This window comes from Esox lucius, chromosome 14 (genome assembly GCF_011004845.1).
Source record: "Esox lucius isolate fEsoLuc1 chromosome 14, fEsoLuc1.pri, whole genome shotgun sequence".
Taxonomy (NCBI): Eukaryota; Metazoa; Chordata; class Actinopteri; order Esociformes; family Esocidae; genus Esox; species Esox lucius.
This window is the reverse complement of record NC_047582.1, coordinates 10,280,680-10,303,237: the sequence shown is the minus strand read 5'-3', so window position 1 is coordinate 10,303,237 and position 22,558 is coordinate 10,280,680. Positions and strand designations below refer to the sequence as shown.

Genomic DNA, 22,558 nt, shown 5'->3' with positions numbered 1-22,558 from the left:
TATATATTTTTTTATTTCATTCACATTTCTAGAAATGTGTTTCCACTTACCCCAGAGGAGCAGAACCTAAGGCCAAGACCTGTATAATTATTGTTGTGCATGTTCTAATAAATGGTTAAACTAAAACGTGGCATTTTCTGTTTGAACTCTTTCATTAATATGAAAGCTATATTAATATGTAACATTAATATAGCTTAGGCATAAAAATTATTTGAAGGTTAACATGAGAAAAAAGTGTTAAGAGAACAACTGGTTTACCATCTTGATCCAACCATAATTAGAGTATGATAACAGTGAAGAAACTGACAGACACAGCCTTATTCTGAACAAGGCTCGGCCAATTGATTTACAGAGAAACCCAAGCAGAAGCAACGTGGGGCCGGGGAGTCCACGTGCACTTGGCCTCTCCACAACTTCCTGGACCCAGAGGGGTCAACTCTCACATGTTGTTTCATATTAGTACAATATCTCACAAAAGTGAATACACCCCTCACAGTTGATTAAATCATGTGACAACACTGAAGAAAGGTGTACAACTTGTATAACAGTGTAAATTTGCTGTCCCCTCAAAATAACACAACACACAGCCATTAATGTCTAAATCACTGGCAACATAGTGAAAGTGAAAAAGTGTCAATATTTTGTGTGGCCACCATTATTTCCCAGCACTGCCTTAACCCTCTTGGGCATGGAGTTCACCAGAGCTTCACAGGCTGTCACTGGAGTCCTCTTCCACAAACATTACGACTTCACAGAGCTGGTGGATGTTAGAGACCTTGCACTCCTCCAACTTCCATTTGAGGATGCTCCACAGATGCTCAATTGGGTTTAGGTCTGGAGACATGCTTGGCCAGTCCATCACCTTTACCCTTAACTTCTTTAGCAAGGCAGTGGTCGTCTTGGAGGTGTGTTTGGTGTCGTTATCAGGTTGGAATACTGCCCTGAGGCCCAGTCTCTGAAGGGAGGGGATTATGCTCTGCTTCAGTATGTCATTCATGGTTCCCTCAATGAACTGTAGCTCCCCAGTGCCGGCAGCACTCATGCAGCCCCAGACCATGACACTCCCACCACCATGCTTGACTATAGGCAAGACACACTTGTCTTTGTACTCCTCACAGGGTTGCCGCCACACACGCTTGACACCATCTGAACCAAATAAGTTTATCTTGGTCTCATCAGACCAGAAGACATGGTTCCAGTAATCCATGTTCTTAGTCTGCTTGTCTTCAGCAAACTGTTTGCTGGGCTTTCTTGTGCATCATCTTTAGAAGATGCGTCCTTCTGGGACGACAGCCATGCAGACCAGTTTGATGAAGTGCATGGTCTGAGCACTGACAGGCTGACCCCCCACCCCTTCAACCTCTGCAGCAATGCTGGCAGCACTCATACATCTATTTCCCAAAAACAAGAGCACGTGCAATCAACTTCTTTGGTTGACCATGGCAAGGCCTGTTCTGAGTGGAACTTGTCCTGTTAAACCGCTGTATGGTCTTGGCCACCGTGCTTCAGCTCAGCTTCAGGGTCTTGGCAATCTTCTTATAGCCTAGGCCATCTTTATGTAGAGCAACAATTCTTTGCCATGACGCACCATGTTGAACTTCCATTGACCAGTATGAGGGAGCGTGACAGCAATGACACAAAATGTAACATATCTGCTTCCCATTCACACCTGAGACTTTGTAACACTAACGAGTCACATGACACCAGGGAGGGAAAATGGCTAATTGGGCCCAATTTATACATTTTCACTTAGGGGTGTACTCACTTTTGTTGCCAGCGGTTTAGACATTAATGGCCGTGTGTTGAGTTATGTTGAGGGGACAGCAAATTTACATTGTTATAGAAGCTGTACACTCACTACTTTCCATTGTAGCAAAGTGTCATTTCTTCAGTGTCACATGAAAAGATATAATCAAATATTTACAAAAATGTGAGGGATGTACTCACTTTTGTGAGATACTGTATGTCTCCTCTCCCTAATCCCTGAGTGTCCGCCCAGCTCGCCTGCCACGTGCCACGGCCACTCATGAGCAATGCTGCTCCCCCATCGTGCTCTGGATGGCCTGATTGGCTTGCTGGGGATAATCCCTGTTCACCCCCACCCCCCACGCCACCTCATAACACAGCCGAGCTGGACACATGCCGGCCAGGCACAGGCTCAACACAGGCTCAACACAGGCTTCAGCTGTCTTTAAAAAATGCTTGGACCGTGCTGAAGACTGAAGAACACAGCGCTTTTTTTGCGAAAAGACTGAAGTTGACTCAAAGACATGGACACTGCACGTACAGCACAACGAATGTCAGCGTATCATACGAACGTCCCTTGTATCAGCACGTTGGTTAGCATATGAGGTTCTGACATCAATGCCGTGGGCAGTTCAATTTCCCACAGGGTCAGGAGAAGAATGATTAGATTTACGTAGCATCCGAGAGCTTCGTCCGGTAATATCATCCACTTCCATTGTGTCAGTGGCCTGACCTGGACCCATCAAGCCTCATCTGCTATGACAGATTTGACTATTCAAAACAGGGAATGAGTTTCCGGAGGTGTGGAGGTGCAGTTTGGGTTAGAGCACAAACACTCACACCTACAGAAAGAGGGAGGGAGGGAGGGAGAGAGAGAAGGGGGAGATAGATGAAGGAACCATACGGAGAAAGACAGAGAGATAGGGAGGCATATTTCTCTGACTTCTTGCAGCAGCCATTAGCTTCCCTTTGATCCTGCCAGCCACTCCTAAATACAAAACAACAACTGAATGTTACATGTTGATTCAGATACAGTAGCTTTTTAGTGGTTCGTCATAAGAATGCAAATATTAGCGCTGTTCACATGTTTACATTTTCTGCAATCTGTCAATTTTACACAGCAACGTTTCCGCACCGAATTTCTCAGAAGGGTCATTATGTTAGGAAACCCCTCACTGTGAATAAACAGCCTGAGCACAAATGAGCAGTGGTGTCTGTAACAGTTGGATCAGCCAGCAGAAACAAGTAGGCCATTAGGATGAACTGGAGAGGACGTGGGAACGAGACAGACTGTTCCTCAGGACTAGCAGACTAATAAGGAAAATAATACTCAGCGTTAACCCGACCTGTGTCTGTTCAAACCTCTGCCTGGCATCTCCACTACCTGTCATCTGTGGGCAGAACTAAACTGGCAATACAGGGGCAATGCTGCTTTGGAGTAGAAAGCTAATTAGTCCTGGACTAGAGTTAAAGGCCGGACAAATATTCTGTGTTGGGCAGAATGAGCAGCCTTTTAAAATGTCCCCCCTTAGACACCATTCCAAAGACATGAACTGTGCTCTGAGTATGGACTGGTCCCATTCACCAGCAGAGTTGGGTCTGGAGTGTGTTGGAGTACAATGTCTGCCTTCTTTTGCCGTTCTCAAAACTCATCCCAAGGTCTCTGTAAGATGTCATTCAATAGAAGCGAGTGTCGGATTCTATTTCTGCTTGTTACTCTGCATCGAACGTACCTCAGCGATTTAAACACTGCATAGTACATAATGTCAAGGATATTGAGTCACATTACATCCACAATGAAGCTGCTGTAGATTCCAAATTCACAGGTCACAGCCTCAATTATCCAACACGAACTGGGGCTAGGGTGAACTTTCTCTAGCCAAACTGAGGCCTGCTGCCCAACCCACAAAAAATATTTAACAGACCTAACAAACTAGCGTGAATCAACAGAGGGGTCGAGTTGTTGACATAGCAACTATGTAATTGATTAACTTGCAGACTTCCCTAAAACAGCTCTGTCTAGTGTGACTGCGTGGAGTATTGACGTTAAAGGTCAGATGATGCATGTAATGTTCTGCTGTATTTTTCTCAGCTTAGAAATCAAAAGCCGAATCAATAGTTGGCACGCACAATGTTCCACAATGCTGTTATCTCCATTACATTCATTGTATTGGGTTTCTTTGGAAACAACTTTTTTCATAGCAATAGCCCGATGCATTGAATAAGATGTATCCACATGTGTCCACATACACTTACTCTCTATTTTGTTAGATACTCCCCATTAAGGAAAATTGATTGCTTCTAGAGACCTTGAGTGAGTCATGTGGCCGTGGCTATATATAACAGGCAGATGGGCGTCAGATCATCCACTTACTGTTTAATTGAATGCTTTAATGGGCAAAATGACTGGCCAAAGCAATTTTTAGCATTGTCAGAGCAAAGCACACCAGTTCTAGTATTTCTGAAACTGACACTGTACTGGGTTTTCTAAGCTTGACAGCACCTAGGGTTTGCAGAGAGTGATGTGCTAAACAAACAAAGCATGCAGTCACTGGCAGTCCTGTGGGTGAAAACAGCTAGTTGATGAGAGCGGTCGAAGGAGAATGGCAAAATCGTTGAAGCGAAGCACAACACTGGTGTGCTGAAGAGCATATTTAAATTCCCAATTCGTCTGCCCTTGTTACGAACAAGCTGTTTCACTAGACTCATGGTTACACTCCTATCAAGTAAAAAAACTAAGAAGCATGTCCAGTGGGAGTGCCATCAACAACTGATCAACTGAGGAGTGAAAGAACATAGCTTGTTTCGATCAATCCCGGTTTAGATCTCTTGTGGGGCTTGCGCAGTCCCCGGCCCTCAACCCAATAGCGCATGTCCAGGAAGAGAGACTGAACTGGCTGTTCGCACTTGTAGCATGAGAGTACGCTGGCAAAATCGGCAGCAACTGTGTGATGCCATCATGTTAGCATGGACCATCATCCCTTTGGATGTCTGACCTCTTGTATTGACCACGTCCGATCGATTCAGGTTGTTCTTCAGGTGAAAAGGGTTCAACCCGGGACAAGATGTGTGTACCTAATAAACTGGCCACTTAGTGTATTGGGCTGTGATGAAAGGGTGACCCATCTATGACCCAAACCAAACCTTGGGGAATTTCCACTGAAGAAAGATTAGTCAAATTGACCGTCTGGCCTTTTAGAATGGTTCTCAATCCAAACGTGGAAAAAATCCCTATCTCCCTGCATTCTAAACCCAATCCAGTGACTCCAGGGGAAATCGGGCAGCTTGGTTTTACACTCGTATACAAAAAGCCTGCTGAGTTACAAAACCATACATTACACATGACACCTGTCACAGTGACGCAGCTCCCCTCTGTCTCTGTTTCCACATGAACATAGCAGTACACTCATATATGAAAAACACCACATTCACCAAAACACACCACTCTCAGTTAAGGCTTAAATGCTGGATTACGAGGGTTTACGGGGAAAAGGTTTAGAGTGCAGGGTACAAGATTCGTGCAATGGGAATGTGAGTGTACTCCATGTACCTGAAAGAAAGCGAGACAGGGAGAGAATAGACTGAAATGAGAGACGGCTGAAGAGGGGACGAACCGAGCCAGACTAATGTCAGGCAGGTGGACACAGCTGCCCTGAGAGCAGCTCAGAAGAGAGCAACGGCGTGGGATGTATTCCCAAGGCTTCAACGAGTGACTCACGCCTGCACAGGCCACCGGTAAAGACCTGGATGTTTACCGTGCCGATGAGGCAGGTACGAGAGCGTGACGCAAAAGAGGAAAACACACGGCCGCTTGGATCAGTGCGTCCGGGTGGACGGGGAGGGAGCGCGGCCTGCGGAGAGGGCCTTTCCCGGGGGGAGATGGGAATGTAGTGGCGGGGGTCGGGGTTGGTTTTAATGACGTCAAACATTCAGAGAGGGGAAGGGCCCTGCGCACACACACACACACACCCGATGACATCGACGCGCAACAGTTCCTCAGCACCCTGCTCACACTCCGCGCTCCCCCTTGTTGCCATGACTTCTGAGGTTCCCGAAGCCTCGTCTGGCAGCGCGGCGCCGAGGGCACTGCTGACAACAGGACACGTCTGACCGCTGGGCACATGCCCGTGTCACACAGGCTAGCGGCATGCTAAGCATACTACCGCTAAACACGCACAAGCTACCACACACATACATACACACAGGTCACCTCTCCGACTCTCTTCCTCCCTGCCCTGACACGTTCAAGGCCTCCTAGGTATTCTTCAGACCCCGTTGCAACACTGCCAGTTGGCCTTGAAGCTTCCCCTCACGCCACACTCCTACCTCAGGAGACTCAGACAGAATGAGTTGAATTCTGTTGAAAGGTATCAGGAAGAAATGGTATTCACTGTTAAGGCTCTGCTGTGATGTGCCACTGTAACCTGGAAAGTGTGCCTATTTACAGTTTTTGAATAGTAGCAAAGTTGCATATGTCTTTCAGTCTGCCCTGCAGCACAGGGCGTCCCTCGGTCTGTCAGTGTCGTTAACACATCCGCCTGGGTGTCATCTCATCCACACCTTTCCTAACCGAAGCCCTGGAGATTACATCAGCATGCAAATACCTGGGCAATCTGAAAGTCAAATGAGAGAGAGAAATAGAAACAGACAAGACAGACAAAGGGATAGAGAGAAAGACAAACAGACCCAAGGACAGACAGATTAAATTTACAATTAGATTTAGTAGGTTTTGACGCTATTGTGTAAACAAGGTGTGCCCTAACGTTTGTAGGATCAGAGACATGATGTGTTCTCTTATCAGAAGCATTATTCTGGACTAGTCCTAACATTGAAGGCATTCAAAATGAAGTCTAAAACTACATCTCGCATACTATGGCCTTGAGGCAAAATTATTTTCGTCTCTGCCCCAGTCCGTTAAATTTGTAGGGAAGCATAAGATAGATGTGCAACTTATGTACTAAGCAGAATAGACAACACGCTTGGTGGTGTGGTCATCACCAGACACTAGATTGTTGAGTGAGAATGGGGCATTATGAATAGACCTTTCCGGAAACATTGAAAATGAATCAAGCTTTACTGACAATGACACCAGAACAAACAATCAGGAAATCACCCAATGAACCCTGAACATTAATCAGCCTTACTAAAAATGACACCACAACAATCAGGAAGTCACTCTATGTTAACACAATGTTGGGTCTTCATTACTCTTGATCTTCCGGAGGAAATCAATCATGCTTCCTTTTTCTAAAGCTGTGACTTCCTCTGCAAACGCCTTTGCTACAAAATATAACTTGATTCAGATGACACAGACATACTAAGCAAACTGCATACAAAGGACAGATCTCAAGTCAGCTTCAGACAGTTGCAGTGTTACTGTATGTGTCCTTACTTGACCCTTTAATTTTTACACAACATTCCTAAAGAAAATATATACTTTTTACAACTTTACATATTTTTCTGACAACCAAAAGTACTAGTTGCATTTCCAAAGCTCAAGTGGGACAGTAGTAAGGTCCATTTCATGTACCAATCAATATAATCAGGTCCGCCCCGTCTGAATTGGATGACAATACTGCTAGCTATTGTATCATGATACTACAGGAGAACAAAAGCAACTGATACTGTTTGCTTGCAGCCATTTTGTAGACTCGTGAATTGTCTATAAAAAAATATTTACAAGGCTACATTTTGCAGGGGTATTCATTACCTAAAATCTGATTATGCTGGGGACAATAGTCTGTCCCTTAAATTCAAAACAAACTGTGAAAAACTATTATCTTAACTATTGTCTTCTGTCAAAACATTTACCATTACCTTGATAATTCACAGTGGAAGTCAGTGCTAGCCTACCGATGAGGTGTGAATGTCCTAGATGGCTGTTAAGGCTGATGTGGAACCGAACAGTGAAACTACTGATTGCTTGAAGCATAAGAAATCTGCATAAACTGCTTTTAACAAGGCTGGTGAAAACATGTTTGCAACAGAGTCTAGTAGATTTTTTTTTTCTCGCTATAATCTAACTTTAATGTAAGTTCTATAAGAACATCACAGGATAATGTAACCTAAACTTACAAACATTCAGAGGGCAGTAATGCTGTACAGGACTATGTGGTGCCATCAATTGCTAAACGTTTTTTTTCTCCAGGACACAGGATAATATGAGGGAACATCATTGGTTGTATCCTACAGGATCCCGTAACCAGAGCAAACAAGATATGCATCCTGACCCTCTGGCAGTCAACTGAGTGAGAGTGGGGGAGGGGTCGTTTGGTCGGTAACCTAGTTGAGAGGTATCTAAATCAACAATGATGTAGGTGCAAGACACTATGTATCCCTCAATGTAGGAATACGAATACGTATGATATTGTTATGACCAAGGCATGGTGGGGTATACTGTTACAGAGGATTCTGTGTGTCTTGGGAAAATAAATGGGCAATTGGATTTTGCTATTAACACTGGCCTAGAGAATAGAGTAAACATAATGTTCGACGTGTGGCAGCGGTTTCATCTTCTGTCGGCACTGATTGTTGACTTTTCATGAATGAAGAGGAGAGAATAGCTATGAATGGTAGGCTACTAGCGAATGACGTAACCTCCAGCGTGACGCCACCACCCTTTTATGGGGCTGGCGGCAGAGGCCCCATTCATAAAACGGAAAGAGGTGACTGCTCATGATAGTAATGCTCTCAGGAGAATAACAGCACAACATTTCGCCGGAGCTGCTCAGGATTAACGCACATCCAGCACTCTCTTCTTGTTCTTCAACACGAAAAACAGAATTATCTTCATAATGGGGGAAAATATGGTCATCATGGATGAGCTTTGCGAAATGGATTGCAACGTTTTAAAAAGGTTATTGAAGGACGACAGTGCGAAATGCCTGGTGCTGGACTGCAGATCTTTCCTTGCGTTTAGCGCTGGACACATTCGGAGCGCAGTGAATATCCGCTGTAATACCATTGTGAGAAGGCGTGCGAAGGGCTCGGTGAGTTTAGACCAGATTCTATCCGGTGATGAAGAGGTCAAAGCCCGGCTGAAATCAGGACTGTACTCCGCTGTGATCCTCTACGACGAGAGGACGCCGGACGTAGACACGGTTAAAGACAATAGCACAATCACTCTGGTGGTCAATGCATTGTACAGGGACACATTTGGAACTGAAATATATCTACTAAAAGGTAAATAATCACAACTATGCACTTAATAGGTTATCACATTTAAAACATGCCAAATTGCTTTACTTGCAAGCATAAATAAAAACATTTCAATAGCACATTTCTTATTATCACTTTTTGTCATAATCATCATTAATCACATAATTTCACAGTCAGGTTAAAATGGTACATGTTGTGCTATTTTGTATTAATGCACAATTCAACCCACAAATGGGCACCAGGCTCTTAAAATGATGTAATGCGGAGAGAGACACATCTGGGTGCACGAGGATGTGCTGCAGTGAGTGTCTTGTGATCCCCAACAATTGGTTCACCATCATGTATTCACGTCAGCAAAGGTTAAATTAGAATGGTTATTATTGCAAATACGCATTATGGCGATTTTATTCTCCAAGCGGGATCAAAATCACCTAGACGAATTAAAACGTTTAAATTGTTGCCAGATAAATAACAATAGTATTTCTCCAAACATGGGAAGATGTAAAATGTTATTTTAAATATACAAATACAGATTTACAGATACATATATTTAACGTAGGCCTTATCCACCAGCAATACCCACGTTATTGTATAATAAGACATTTATGTTTTATTATGTTACATTGAGAGACACTACTTAATGTGATTATTATAAAGACATGTAAACCACGTATTGTTAGGCTACATACAGGTAAGCTATGCGCAGTAAGTTTGTGGAGTGTGGCCTGTGGTTTAAATATCTAAGGTCTAATGTTATCTCTTCACAGGGGGCTACGACACATTTTTCACTGAATATCCGGAGTTCTGTTTGAAGACCAAAACGTTATCCTCGTTCTCCACCCAGTCAAGTTTGGACTCCTGTTCTTCCTGCGGAACACCACAGACGTCCCATCATGACCAGGTAAAACAGGGAAAATACTGGTGGCACATGTGACATGCTAGGCAGACTCATACATTTCGGTTATCTACTTGTTTCACAGCTCGATAAGGGAACCAGTTCGGCTTATTTTTTTATCCCTGTTAGAGGGGGTGGTGGGTAGGCCTGTCTGACGAATATTGCCTGCCTGATCTTTCTGTTTTACGTAGGACTTATCGATCATTTCCTGCCGTTTGATGCTGGGGCCAACAGCAACAATTACATAACTATGTCCAAATCAATGAACTGGCTAGTGATAAATTACCTGATGGAGTTAAAATGATCGCCATTGGTTATTGGCCTATTTTGAGATGACCCAATTTCGGCTCTTGTTTTTGCAAAGATCGCGACCTTTGAATCAAAACCATTCACATAAAAAGCGTGTACTGTAAATTGTTGAAATTTTTTACAATTATAAATTGTTACTACTCGCTGTCTCCGTTCTTTATTATTTCCCTTAAGATATTTGTAAGCGACATTGCGAATATACATTTGCCTCATTTATTTTGACTCGGTGTTAATGCCCACTTTGTCTCCTCTATTTTCCAGGCGGGTCCGGTGGAGATTCTTCCTTTCCTGTACCTTGGCAGTGCCTTCCATGCCTCCAAAAAGGACATGCTGGACGGTATGGGCATCTCTGCCTTACTAAACGTATCGTCTAATTGTCCCAACCACTTTGAGGGGATCTACCAGTACAAGTGTATTCCTGTGGAGGACAACCACAAAGAGGACATCAGCTCCTGGTTCACAGAAGCCATTGAGTTTATTGGTAAGTTAAGATAACTTGCACGTGAGATAATAATGATAATAATGCACGTGATCCATCACAAATGGTCCAAAATAGTGCACTGTACTATGCATGAATATAATATATATGTATACACTACATGCAATGGGATGCCATTTTGAGCAGAGAAGAATTGCAATATCGATGATGGTCCCAGGTGGACTGGACTGTTCATAGCGTGGTAGAATGTTAATTTAGTTATGGGATTGATGGTCGTCAGCTTGCAGGAAAGAGCCTGCTGCATGTGTTATAGCTGGCTGTATTTTGGCATAATGTGTTTGTGAGAAACCTGTAATTCCCAGACTGCTTAACACCTAACTGAAGGGAAAATAACAAAATTGGTTATACATACGGACGTCGTTAATGCCACCCGTGCTGTGTTTATATGGAGGGCTGCTGATCTGTAGTCATGGTGGGATTCCCGTGGCGAGGGAGAGAATAGCAGGGCCTAACTCCTAGAGGTTCCTTCTTAGTGGAATAGAAACACTGCTTGGTGCGTCACACTCCACATGGAGACTCTGCACCGGTGTCTGGAGATCCCAGTAGGCGTGTGTGTGTGTGTGTGTGTGTGTATGTGTGTGTGTGCCTTGAATGAGTCAGAGAGAACTGCTTAGGGATGAGAGCGTCTGAGTCATCCGCTGGGTGCGACGCAGTATTAGTTAGATACCTTAGTGTCTGTGCACACGCGATACAACATGACTGCACACGCACAAAATGGGATGGCACACGCAATAGAACACCATCGTGTGGGATGGTATATTCGATGTGTTTTCATTCATTTGAAATGAACTGTACACAGATATATTAGGACTTACATTTTGCTATTTGGCTTCTACTCAAAATGGCCTCCCTGCAACAAGGGCCACACCCCTGTTCTTGCTATTTCTCAGTGCGATATGCTTATTTGTAGACATGGCTGCTATAGGCCAAGGTGTCTTGGGTGAAGGATACACATTTGCATGTTTGCTCTCTGGGTGGCAGAGTGTTGCTGTTCCTATTTTCATTGGGCTACAGAGTAATACATTGCCTATACGACACAGAGGTGACAAATACTGGTATATTGTGCAGTTGTGGTCTTTTTTTAATGAGAGAACCATGAGAAATAACAAATCACTGCACAGACTTGATAATAAGAGATGTCTATCTTATGGGCCATGACCCCGTGTCTTTGTTTTTCCCTCTTCAGACTCGGTCAAAGACTCTAACGGGCGTGTGCTGGTGCACTGCCAGGCTGGCATCTCTCGCTCTGCCACCATCTGCCTGGCCTACCTAATGAAGAAGAAGCGCGTTCGCCTTGAAGAAGCCTTCGAGTTTGTCAAGCAGCGGCGCAGCATAATCTCGCCCAATTTCAGCTTCATGGGTCAGCTGCTGCAGTTTGAGTCCCAGGTGCTGGCCACGTCGTGCGCCGCGGAGGCCGCCAGCCCATCGGCAGCCAGCCTAGGCCCCAAGTCTTCCTCCACCCCCACCTCACCCTTCATATTCAGCTTCCCCGTCACCGTGGTAACACACGGCCAACCTAACGGCCTGGCCTACTTGCAGAGCCCAATCACAACCTCGCCCAGCTCCTGATGGCCCGCCCCCACAGAGACTCACAGACATTGACTTTGAACCATAAGCTGAAAGGTACATGGACATTGACAAACTGAGAGTGCCTGTCCAGCTGTCTGACTCAAAAAAATTATATAGAATATGGCGCATGTGCACGCACACGCACACACACACAACCACGCACACACACACACACACTTTGGTGACCAATAAATAAGCTTTTTCAACAAGAAAATAATAATATAAAAACAGCCCAAGAAGATTGCGGTTCCTGTGCTTTAGAGTGAAGGTACACATAGGAAGGACATTGCGGCAAACTTCTAAGTTGCCGTCGATCTCTTTCATTTCCTGTGGAGTTTTGGAAAGCCTCTCCAGTCCTGCTGAGAAGGGTGAATGGCCATGAGCAGTGATGCAGAGAAAATGAAAGAGCCAAGAGGGGAGGGGGACACGGAGAGAAAGAGTGCTCAGTCATTTAGTGGCTTCCTGATGGAGAGCAGGAGGCTCTTCAGTTGTGACAGGTGCTCTGCTAGCGTCCTGACCGGCTTCCTGTCCCTGACATCCCCATCCTCCCTCCCACGCACCCCCGTCGTCTCCTGGAGGAGGAATGCTGATGAACGACTGAATAAAAGTGTCCCCCCTGCGGAAGAGGAGAGGCCGCTGAGATGGAGAGACTAGCTTTCTGAGATGGTGCCAAATGAACTCCGGAGCCCCTTCAACATAACCAGGGCAACCCCTGGTGTCCCATGTAACAGGCTTGGTTGGATGGACTAACACGCTTTTAAGATGAAAGCAGGTCTAGTTATTTAATTCTTCCGTTTTTTTTGGGGGGGGGGGTCAGTGCCTTCAGAAAAGGAGGTTTTTCCCAGTGCTTTGGGATGTGCTCCAAGTTCCCCAGCGCCTTTTCTTTTCAATGAGACCGAGGGAGATAAAACTGGCAAATCTTTAACTGACAACAACAAAGCATTTCTAGTCAACACTGCAATACAGACAACATAATCCTATCCGTTCCTCTCACAAGTAGAGCAATAATGCATTTCTCTTCCTAGTTACCACCAAAGCAGTAAATGGTGTTGTGTATTTCTCATCATGGTTTCAGCATCATATGTACGTATTCGCTCATTGATATGGACCAGATCTCTTAGAAAGGTTGTTGGCCTTACCAATCATTTTTTTAATTGATGAGAATGTTGTTGTCTCTCATTACTGCATCGAGACATTCTGTCTGTCTGTCACTTAGGTACTCTTTCGGTCCAGACCATGGATGTTGATTGGTCTAATGTTGGAAGAGGGAGCCTTTTAGAAACTGACTGAGCTGGTTACTTGTCTTCTCACTGTTACACCACCAATGTCTAATCTGTCCGGTCTACTTTCTTAACTTCTCTGAATGCACAATAACCAATAGGGATGATTTCCCCAACTTCGCACAAACACCACTAGGAAACTGACACACTGGTACAACAGACATCACTGGGAAGAAAAATGAAATATGAGAACGTAGAAAACTGCTAGTTAGTGCTACCACTGGACTGACACCTGTGAAATGGTACCAGTTTACATTTGATGTTCAAGAGAGTTTTCTGAGCATTTGAGTCAAATTGCGGTCCAAGCAACTATTAGAACCAGGAGGAATGGCTTCTGGGAAAACAGGATTTAAATGTTCTTTTTGAAGAATGTTGGCACCTTTAATAGAGCACTTTTAAGTGATGCAATACTGTTTTATAATTTTGAATTGATTTGCACATTATTACAAAACCAGGTGGTAACTAATGACTTTTCATACACCCACTGTTGTTTTAATGTTTTTGGGTTTGTAATTGAAGATGACAGATGTTCTCTGGTCCACAATCATTGAACAATGCAATACTTTCTACCTGTGTCAAGTGAAATGCTGGCAATATCATTCATCAAGTTGACATTTTTAAATGTTTCCCTGTTTTGTTCAATTGTACATGCTTTATTTATTTCTAAAATGTAATTGTTAAATACAACAATGTTCTTTAAAAAAAATCTGTCGTATTTGTGTAAAACATGACCCATGGTGTCTGGGAGAATCTACATACTGGGGGAGTTTAAATACATAAATACCAACATGTTGTAAGTATATACAGAAACACAGCAGAGTTTAATAGCTTTTGGTAGTGCTAATCACAAAGGTGATAAGCAATCAAAGGTAATGAGAAATAATTAGAGCCCTACTAAGACTATGTGGCAATCTGAGCATGATGGTTGAACTGCTGTCTGCATACACATCTATAGCATTTGTTCTCAAATACAGTTCAAGGAGCTGCCACCTCCATGTGTAGTGCTACAGCACCCTCTAGTGGTGATCTCCTGCATGTAACCACTGACGTAATGCTGAACTCAGTCCTCACACAGTTCACAGGAAATACATTTCCCTATACAGGAATGCAAAGCCCTCTAAGTGTATAGTGAACACTCAACCTACAGTGTCTGTGTGCCCGGTTAGGCCAAAAGAAAAATAAGCTGTATTCAATACAAAGCCCTGCTCTGGCACTGGGCACTTCAGTTAAATTCAGCAAAAGCCAATCAGTCTAATTGTTCGACCCAAAAACAATCATCAGTAAAATACGTCATTGTGAGAAAAAGAGCTGGGATTAAGACGCTGGTCGGATGTGAACAGTGATGTACTTTATTAAGACTTTACAAGACTGAGGGGGTTACATGAGACGGCAGATCAGCTGTCGAACAAGACAGTAAGTATTTCATCAATGCAGGATCTTTCAGCACCAGGAAAACAAAATGAACGGTTGAAAAACAAGATAAGTGTAGTAGGAAGTAGATAGAGGCAATGAGGCTCTCTAGGTGCTGTTGGTCTGAAGGAAGGCGAAATGGTTACATCCCGAAATACCCCTTACTCCTTACATAGCGCACTCCCTATGAGCAGGCCAGTAGGGCACTAATGATGAGAAGTGGACCATGTAGGGACTAGGGTTCCATATGGTGTAACAACAGATGAGTTAACATTCAGATGGGAGCGCAGGCCGTTACAGAGTGCTGATAGCAGTGGATCTCTGAAGTAGCGGGGGACAGCCCAGCACCACACTGGCAGGACACTGATGACTTCCAGCTAGAGAGACTCTGCCCAGAGCACTGGCAGCCCTGTCAGACCGCTTCGCTCACTGCAACATTATTTCCCAGAGGACGGCTGACAAATCCAGTGGGAACAAAGAGACACTATTGTTTAGTTCTCGGAGACGGCCGAGCACTTCGAAGGACGTTGTAGGGGCCAAGAAAAGACTGAAACACAGTTGAGAAATCTTCATATACGTACAATCTTAAGTGGGTACAAATGCGTCTCACTAAACCAAAAAAAATCTACTTTGCCCCAGAAAAAAAAGCCCAAAGAATAGAAGATCCAAAATCCCCACTTGGTTTACAGTACTCATAAAGCCTACTCCTTACTCTTCCACTCTAACAACATGGTGAGCTATACAAAGGCATCGTCCGCTTCCCACTGTACAATACTGGACATTTTTTAAATGTTATTTTCAATACATTTTCAAATAACTTAAAAATCATTCCCGTTTAAAAGTGCAAATCCATTAAAAGATGACTGACTGGATGGGTAATGGTCATGAAATGTCATATTTTCTGTGTTTTTTGTGCAAGTAATGTTATAATAATAATAACAAGAATAGTAAGAGTCACGATCATATATTTCTCATAGCGCGTTTACATCTTCATAGAACGCCATTCGAGTCCAACTTGCTGTTTGTTCCCAGTCTGAAACCTTTCAGAGGACTTCCCATCAAATCCAGGTCCCAGAAAGGAATATCTCAGCTTAAATACAAAGGCTTGAAAAAATAACCAGGTGTTGTGACATGGTCCCATTAGAGTACACATCAATAAAAAAAAAAAAGTAGTCTAAACAATAGAGTAAAACAATCATGAAAACATCACAGTAAAATAATACACAACACACAAAGTGTAGTTTAGGAGTGATTTTGATGAGTTCCTGCTTCAAATATTAGTGAGCTGAAACTTAAGGTTGTCTTTTCAGATCCACTGACGTGGGTCCAGGGTGTGTATACTGTAGCTTCCCCTACCAGGCTTGTGGAGGACAGGGCTGGGAGGGAGGCTGCTAGTTCAGCCACCCTGATCTCTACCTTCCTGGGCAACAGCTATAGGAGCCTCACTGGGGCAGTGGACATTCTGGTAAAAACAGACTGGCATAAGTCCTCATCTCTGAACAGAACTGTTATCCAATGAGCTTGGAGTCCCCGTCACTAACCTTAACTGTTATCCAATGAGCTTGGAGTCCCCGTCACTAACCTTAACTGTTATCCAATGAGCTTAGAGTCCCCGTCACTAACCTTAACGGTTATCCAATGAGCTTGGAGTCCCTGTCACTAACCTTAACGGTTATCCAATGAGCTTGGAGTCCCTGTCACTAACCTTAACTGTTATCCAATGAGCTTGGAGTCCCCGTAACTAACCTTAACGGTTATCCAATGAGCTTGGAGTCCCCGTCACTAACCTTAACGGTTATCCAATGAGCTTTAAGTCCCCGTCAATAAACTTAACTGTTATCCAATGAGCTTGGAGTCCCCGTCACAAACTTTAACTGTTACCAATAGCCTGCATCTGACAGAACCTAACCTTTATATGCTGGGTTCTCTCCGCATGGCTGTTGCCAGTGACAACGAAGGCAACCATGAGCGGAGACAACACACGGCCACTAGGTGGAGACAACACAACTCGAGAGATTTCCCTGTGAAGGCAACATTTTAGAAGTAAATACTCAAAAAGGTCTGGGAAAAAAGTAAAAAGTAATGGGAAACAAACGAGTAGATGTTGATCAGAACTGGTCATTTAGAGTGAATGAGATCCAACTTTAAAACAACAAGTGTGGAGATGACCTTTCCATAGGTGTGGGGGTTAAGGGGCTGGGGTTCCTCCCGGCTCAGCCCAGAATGCGTTAAGTGTTTTCGGCTCTCTGTGGTGGGTGTTGGTCCGGTTGAGTCCGGACTAGGACTTCTGTTCTGCTCCGGCCGCGGGAGACGGCGTGCTCTCTGGCTTCAGGATCTGATAGGTGATGAGGTACTCGGGGTATGCCTGAGGAACACAGTGGGAGGAGTTATTCTGACCAACATACCGGGCCAAGCGCCCGTCGCCACAAAAAGGCACAGGGATGTTTTTTTTTTTACTGAGGGGCTCGTGTACGGACCTGCTCTCCCCTGTAGATGACGTACTCGGCGTAGGCCAGTCCGTTGACGCTCGGTCGGCCGATGACGGAGTGGTGTCCGGGGGGGGCGTGGGCCATCTTCATGGCGCTGAACTGAAGGAAGGACTTACCGAGGGTCACCCTGCAGAACAGCATCTGCCTGAAACGCACAAACAACCCAACCTTCAATACCCGTCGAACACCACACACACACACACACACACACACACACACACAGTGAGGAGAACACGTATTTGATACACTGCCGATTTTGCAGGTTATCCTACTTACAAAGCATGTAGAGGTCTGTCATTTTTTATCATAGGTAAACTTCAACTGTGAGAGACGGAATCTAAAACAAAAACCCAGAAAATCACATTGTATGATTTTTAAATAATTAATTTGCATTTTATTTCATGACATAAGTATTTGACCACTTACCAACCAGAAAGAATTACGGCTCTCACCGACCTGTTAGTTTTTCTTTAAGAAACCCTCCTGTTCTCCACTCATTACCTGTATTAACTGCACCTGTTTGAACTCATTACCTGTATAAAAGACACCTGTCCACACACTCAATCAAACAGACTCCAACCTCGCCACAATGGCCAAGACCAGAGAGCTGTGTAAGGACATCAGGGATAAAATTGTAGACCTGCACTAGGCTGGGATGGGCTACAGGACAATTGGCAAGCAGCTTGGTGAGAAGGCAACAACTGTTGGCGCAATTATTAGAAAATGGAAGAAGTTGAAGATGACGGTCAATCTCCCTCGGTCTGGGGCTACATGCTAGATCTCACCTCGGGGGGCATCAATGATCATGAGGAAGGTGAGGGATCAGCCCAGAACTACATGGCAGAACCTGATCAATGACCTGAAAAGAGCTGGGACCACAGTCTCAAAGAAAACCATTAGTAACACACTACGCCGTCATGGATTAAAATCCTGCAGCGCACGCAAGGTCCCCCTGCTCAAGCTAGCGCATGTCTCGGCCCGTCTGAAGTTTGCCATTGACCATCTGGATGATCCAGAGGAGGAATGGGAGAAGGTCATGTGGTCTGATGAGACAAAAATGTTGTCCCCAAAGAATGTTTCCACCTCCATGCTTCACGGTTGGGATGGTTTTCTTTGGGTTGTACTCATCCTTCTACTTTCTCCAAACATGTTGAGTGGAGTTTAGACCAAAAAGCTACATTTTTGTCTCATCAGACCACATGACCTTCTCCCATTCCTCCTCTGGATCATCCAGAAGGTCATTGGCAAACTTCAGACTTCATACAAACTTCATACAATGTGATTTTCTGGATTTTTGTTTTAGATTCCGTCTTTCACAGTTGAAGAGTACCTAAGATAAAAATTACAGACCTCTACATGCTTTGTAAGTAGGAAAACCTGCAAAATCGGCAGTGTATCAAATACTTGTTCTCCCCACTGTATACACCCCCCCCCTCCCCAAACACACACAAACACATACATATATATACATATATATATACTCCCACACACACATATATACACTCACCTAAAGGATTATTAGGAACACCATACTAATACTGTGTTTGACCCCCTTTTGCCTTCAGAACTGCCTTAATTCTACGTGGCATTGATTCAACAAGGTGCTGAAAGCATTCTTTAGAAATGTTGGCCCATATTGATAGGATAGCATCTTGCAGTTGATGGAGATTTGTGGGATGCACATCCAGGGCACAAAGTTCCCGTTCCACCACATCCCAAAGAGGCTCTATTGGGTTGAGATCTGTTGACTGTGGGGGCCATTTCAGTACAGTGAACTCATTGTCATGTTCAAGAAACCAATTTGAAATGATTCGAGCTTTGTGACATGATGCATTATCCTGCTGGAAGTAGCCTTCAGAGGATGGGTACATGGTGGTCATAAAGGGATGGACATGGTCAGAAACAATGCTCAGGTAGGCTGTGGCATTTAAACGATGCCCAATTGGCACTAAGGGGCCTAAAGTGTGCCAAGAAAACATCCCCCACACCATTACACCACCACCACCAGCCTGCACAGTGGTAACGAGGCATGATGGATCCATGTTCTCATTCTGTTTACGCCAAGTTCTGACTCTACCATCTGAATTTCTCAACAGAAATCGAGACTCATCAGACCAGGCAACATTCTTCCAGTCTTCAACTGTCCAATTTTGGTGAGCTCGTGCAAATTGTAGCCTCTTTTTCCTATTTGTAGTGGAGATGAGTGGTACCCGGTGGGGTCTTCTGCTGTTGTAGCCCATCCGCCTCAAGGTTGTGCGTGTTGTGGCTTCACAAATGCTTTGCTGCATACCTCGGTTGTAACAAGTGGTTATTTCAGTCAAAGTTGCTCTTGTATCAGCTTGAATCAGTCGGCCCATTCTCCTCTGACCTCTAGCATCAACAAGGCATTTTCGCCCACAGGATTGCCACATACTGGATGTTTTTCCCTTTTCACACCATTCTTTGTAAACCCTAGAAATGGTTGTGCATGAAAATCTGAGCAGAGTGTGAAATATTCAGACCGGCCCGTCTGGCACCAACAACCATGCCACGCTCAAAATTGCTTAAATCACCTTTCTTTCCCATTCTGACATTCAGTTTGGAGTTCAGGAGATTGTCTTGACCAGGACCACACCCCTAAATGCATTGAAGCAACTGCCATGTGATTGGTTGATTAGATAATTGCATTAATCAGAAATTTAACAGGTGTTCCTAATAATCCTTTAGGTGAGTATATATACAACCACACGCATACCCACACACACCCTGCAGACCAGACTGACGCCGTCTAGGGGACGTACCTGTGGCAGATGTAACAGGAGCGGTCTTTGTGTGTGGGGCAACCCGTGCCCCCTCCTATCCCGTAAACGTACTGGTTGCTCTTGGACGAGTTCTCAGCGAAATAGATGCCCGCTCCAAACATGCCCCCGATGTAGGCATGCCGTTCGTCAAAACCCTTATGGATAATGGCGTTGATGAACGGGGATCCTGGCGGAGGAGGAGGAAGATCAATCATAAGAGGAGAGCACGTGTCTCCAGAAATGACAGGGGAGCGGCAGAGGGGTGGGTGTTACCGTGGAAGAGCATGCGTTCATTATGGTGGTTGTGGTTCTCATCAGCGATCTCTTTCTGCCTGTGGGAGTACCTCTCCCTGAGCTTCTTATTCACCACCTTCTGGATCTACAGACAGAACACAGACAGGCAGACTTATTGAGCTGAAGACACAACAGACCTTACCCACTGTCATCCACACAACAAGACGGCTTCCTTAGAAAGGGTTCGAAATGACCACACAGACAATTACAAAAATACATTATTGAATTTGTTATCAACTGGTGGTGAAAATTAGTATGTAGGTGTGTTAAGACTTTTGCAAATAACAGAACAGAACATGGGTTTAACGGGGGGAAAAACCAACACTACTCAGTGTTCTGACCTCCAGGCTTCTTTTCAACTCCTCTGTTTCCCAGTAGGGTTATCACCCAGGAGTGAGCCCCTTAAAACAGGGGCTTTGGTACAATAGCCCCCGACTACTCCATTTTCTACTTTAATTACATCAGTAGGCTTTACATAAAATATACCAAAAAGGTTCCATTAGATTTTATAACCCTTTATCTGTTTTCTTTTGTCATATGTTGGACTGGGAATGAGCCTTCTTCACGCCCTGCGGGAAGGATTAACCTTCTTCTTCTAACGTTTTCACAATTTATCTGCAGTCACAGATAATGAGCAAAAAGAGCAGTGAGCCAATCAGGGAGCCAAAGAAACGGCTCTTACCCAAGCAAATAAACTCCTAACTCACCTAAAAAGACCTGCTGAAAAAAGCAGTTTGTTGGCGAACAACCCATCCCTAGGGACAAATGACTAACTCAAGTGGTTCTAACATCAGATTCATTTTAATTGGAAAACACAATGTCTGTTTACTCAACATGACGGTATTGAAGGAACTATGCTTGACTGACGCAGGGCAAAGGTTTCTAGGAGATCCTACTCTGCCTTTAACACAGAGATAAATAAACGGCAGAAAACAATAGTTACGCAAAACAAATTCACAATTACTGTTACCACTTGTATTCGATTATACACGCAAATTCACTAGAGCCAATTAAAACGGGGAGTCTTTCTTCCTCCCTCCCCAAGGAAGACTTCGGTCAGACCAGCAGTGTTTCCCTGCCACGGCTCGCTTTGTGACAGACGAGTGCATCAATTATTTGCAAGAAGATGCATATTGTTCATTCTAGCGGGAGAGGGCTCCACCGACTTTTACGGCCTAGTAAGGTAGAAAGATGTGGGAGTTAATGAAGAGGAAAGAGTAGTCTGGTGAAAACCAGGGTTGTCGTGTTCACGAGGGACGGCGTCTCCTCAGACTCACCTTCAGGATGTTGTACCGGCTGAAGACTCCGCCCGCGTTGCCTCCGTCTCGGTGCTCTCGGATGGTACTTTGCAACTGAACGGAAGGTCAAACAGAACCGTCACAACAGAAGCTTTGGGTTCAGGTAGATTACGTCTGTTAAGGAAGTCCATTTTAGGCACGGATCCGGTGCCTTTGGCCCGATCACCACGTGTCAACAGATTTGAAGACAGATATAGAAGTATAGAGTACACAACGCACAGATCCTATTAAACTACTAATATTACTGTATTGTGATTCTTAATTGGAGGCTACACACCTCCTCCTCTACAGACTGGAACTCTTTATCGTCAGTGGCCAGGTCAATGAGAACCGTCCCCTGACTGGCACAGTGGAACGTCAGGTATGGGTTGGCGCCTGTAGCAGAGGAACACAGAAAAACACAGATGAACAGTCGAGCAGTGGAGGGCTGTGGGGGGAATTGTAGGGTTATGGGTTTCTACTGAAAGACATTAGGTGTGGGTGGTGTTCTAGGTATATGGGTTTCTACTGAAAGACATGAGGTGTGGGTTAGCAGCGACGTGTCATCTATTATTTATTATAAGTCTCTTCTGAATATGCCGCCATGTAAGAAAGTGCTTGATTATCCCATGAATAGGGCTAGGACCAGGGGAACGTGGATGTGATGCGATCAGGCTGGCTGCTGCTCTGACCTGGCTGTCCTCCTAAGAGTCTCTCGACGCCTTTGATGAGTTTGTGACGGTGACCATAAGCGTTGATCCCAATCTCCTTCAGCTCCTCGTGGCCCATATCGGCTAGGACGTCCAGAGTAATCTGCATGGGAACAGAACACACAGGCACATCATTGAGACA

At 44.5% G+C, this 22,558-nt stretch overlaps 2 protein-coding genes across 3 annotated transcripts in view; one reads left to right on the top strand and one right to left on the bottom strand.

Annotated features, from left to right (window-relative positions):
• Window positions 1–8,425: 8,425 nt before the first annotated feature.
• Window positions 8,426–14,155, top strand: dusp4 (dual specificity phosphatase 4). Its single transcript, XM_010877293.4, has 4 exons — window positions 8,426–8,928; window positions 9,672–9,805; window positions 10,370–10,589; window positions 11,794–14,155. The coding sequence occupies exons 1-4, from the start codon at window positions 8,541–8,543 to the stop codon at window positions 12,174–12,176; spliced, it is 1,125 nt and encodes a 374-aa protein (XP_010875595.1). The 5' UTR covers window positions 8,426–8,540; the 3' UTR covers window positions 12,177–14,155.
• Window positions 14,156–14,784: 629 nt separating this feature from the next.
• Window positions 14,785–22,558, bottom strand: part of tnksa (tankyrase, TRF1-interacting ankyrin-related ADP-ribose polymerase a) — a 79,561-nt gene continuing 71,787 nt past the window's right edge. For both annotated transcript variants that reach the window (XM_013137070.4, XM_013137071.4), the window contains 7 exons: window positions 22,399–22,519; window positions 22,005–22,102; window positions 21,707–21,781; window positions 20,409–20,514; window positions 20,136–20,322; window positions 17,344–17,500; window positions 14,785–17,231 (listed from right to left, as the gene is read on the bottom strand). In XM_013137070.4, the coding sequence (XP_012992524.1) occupies window positions 17,145–17,231; window positions 17,344–17,500; window positions 20,136–20,322; window positions 20,409–20,514; window positions 21,707–21,781; window positions 22,005–22,102; window positions 22,399–22,519 (831 nt within the window). In that variant the 3' untranslated portion in view covers window positions 14,785–17,144. The remainder of the gene's footprint in view (window positions 17,232–17,343; window positions 17,501–20,135; window positions 20,323–20,408; window positions 20,515–21,706; window positions 21,782–22,004; window positions 22,103–22,398; window positions 22,520–22,558) is intronic.

What these genes read in the sequence shown, in the direction of transcription:
- dusp4 (XM_010877293.4), top strand. Translation starts at nt 8,541, where the DNA reads ATGGGGGAAAATATGGTCATCATGGATGAGCTTTGCGAAATGGATTGC. An exon ending in TGAAATATATCTACTAAAAG is followed by an intron (nt 8,929 to 9,671) that starts GTAAATAATCAC and finishes ATCTCTTCACAG; the next exon opens with GGGGCTACGACACATTTTTC. An exon ending in AGACGTCCCATCATGACCAG is followed by an intron (nt 9,806 to 10,369) that starts GTAAAACAGGGA and finishes TCTATTTTCCAG; the next exon opens with GCGGGTCCGGTGGAGATTCT.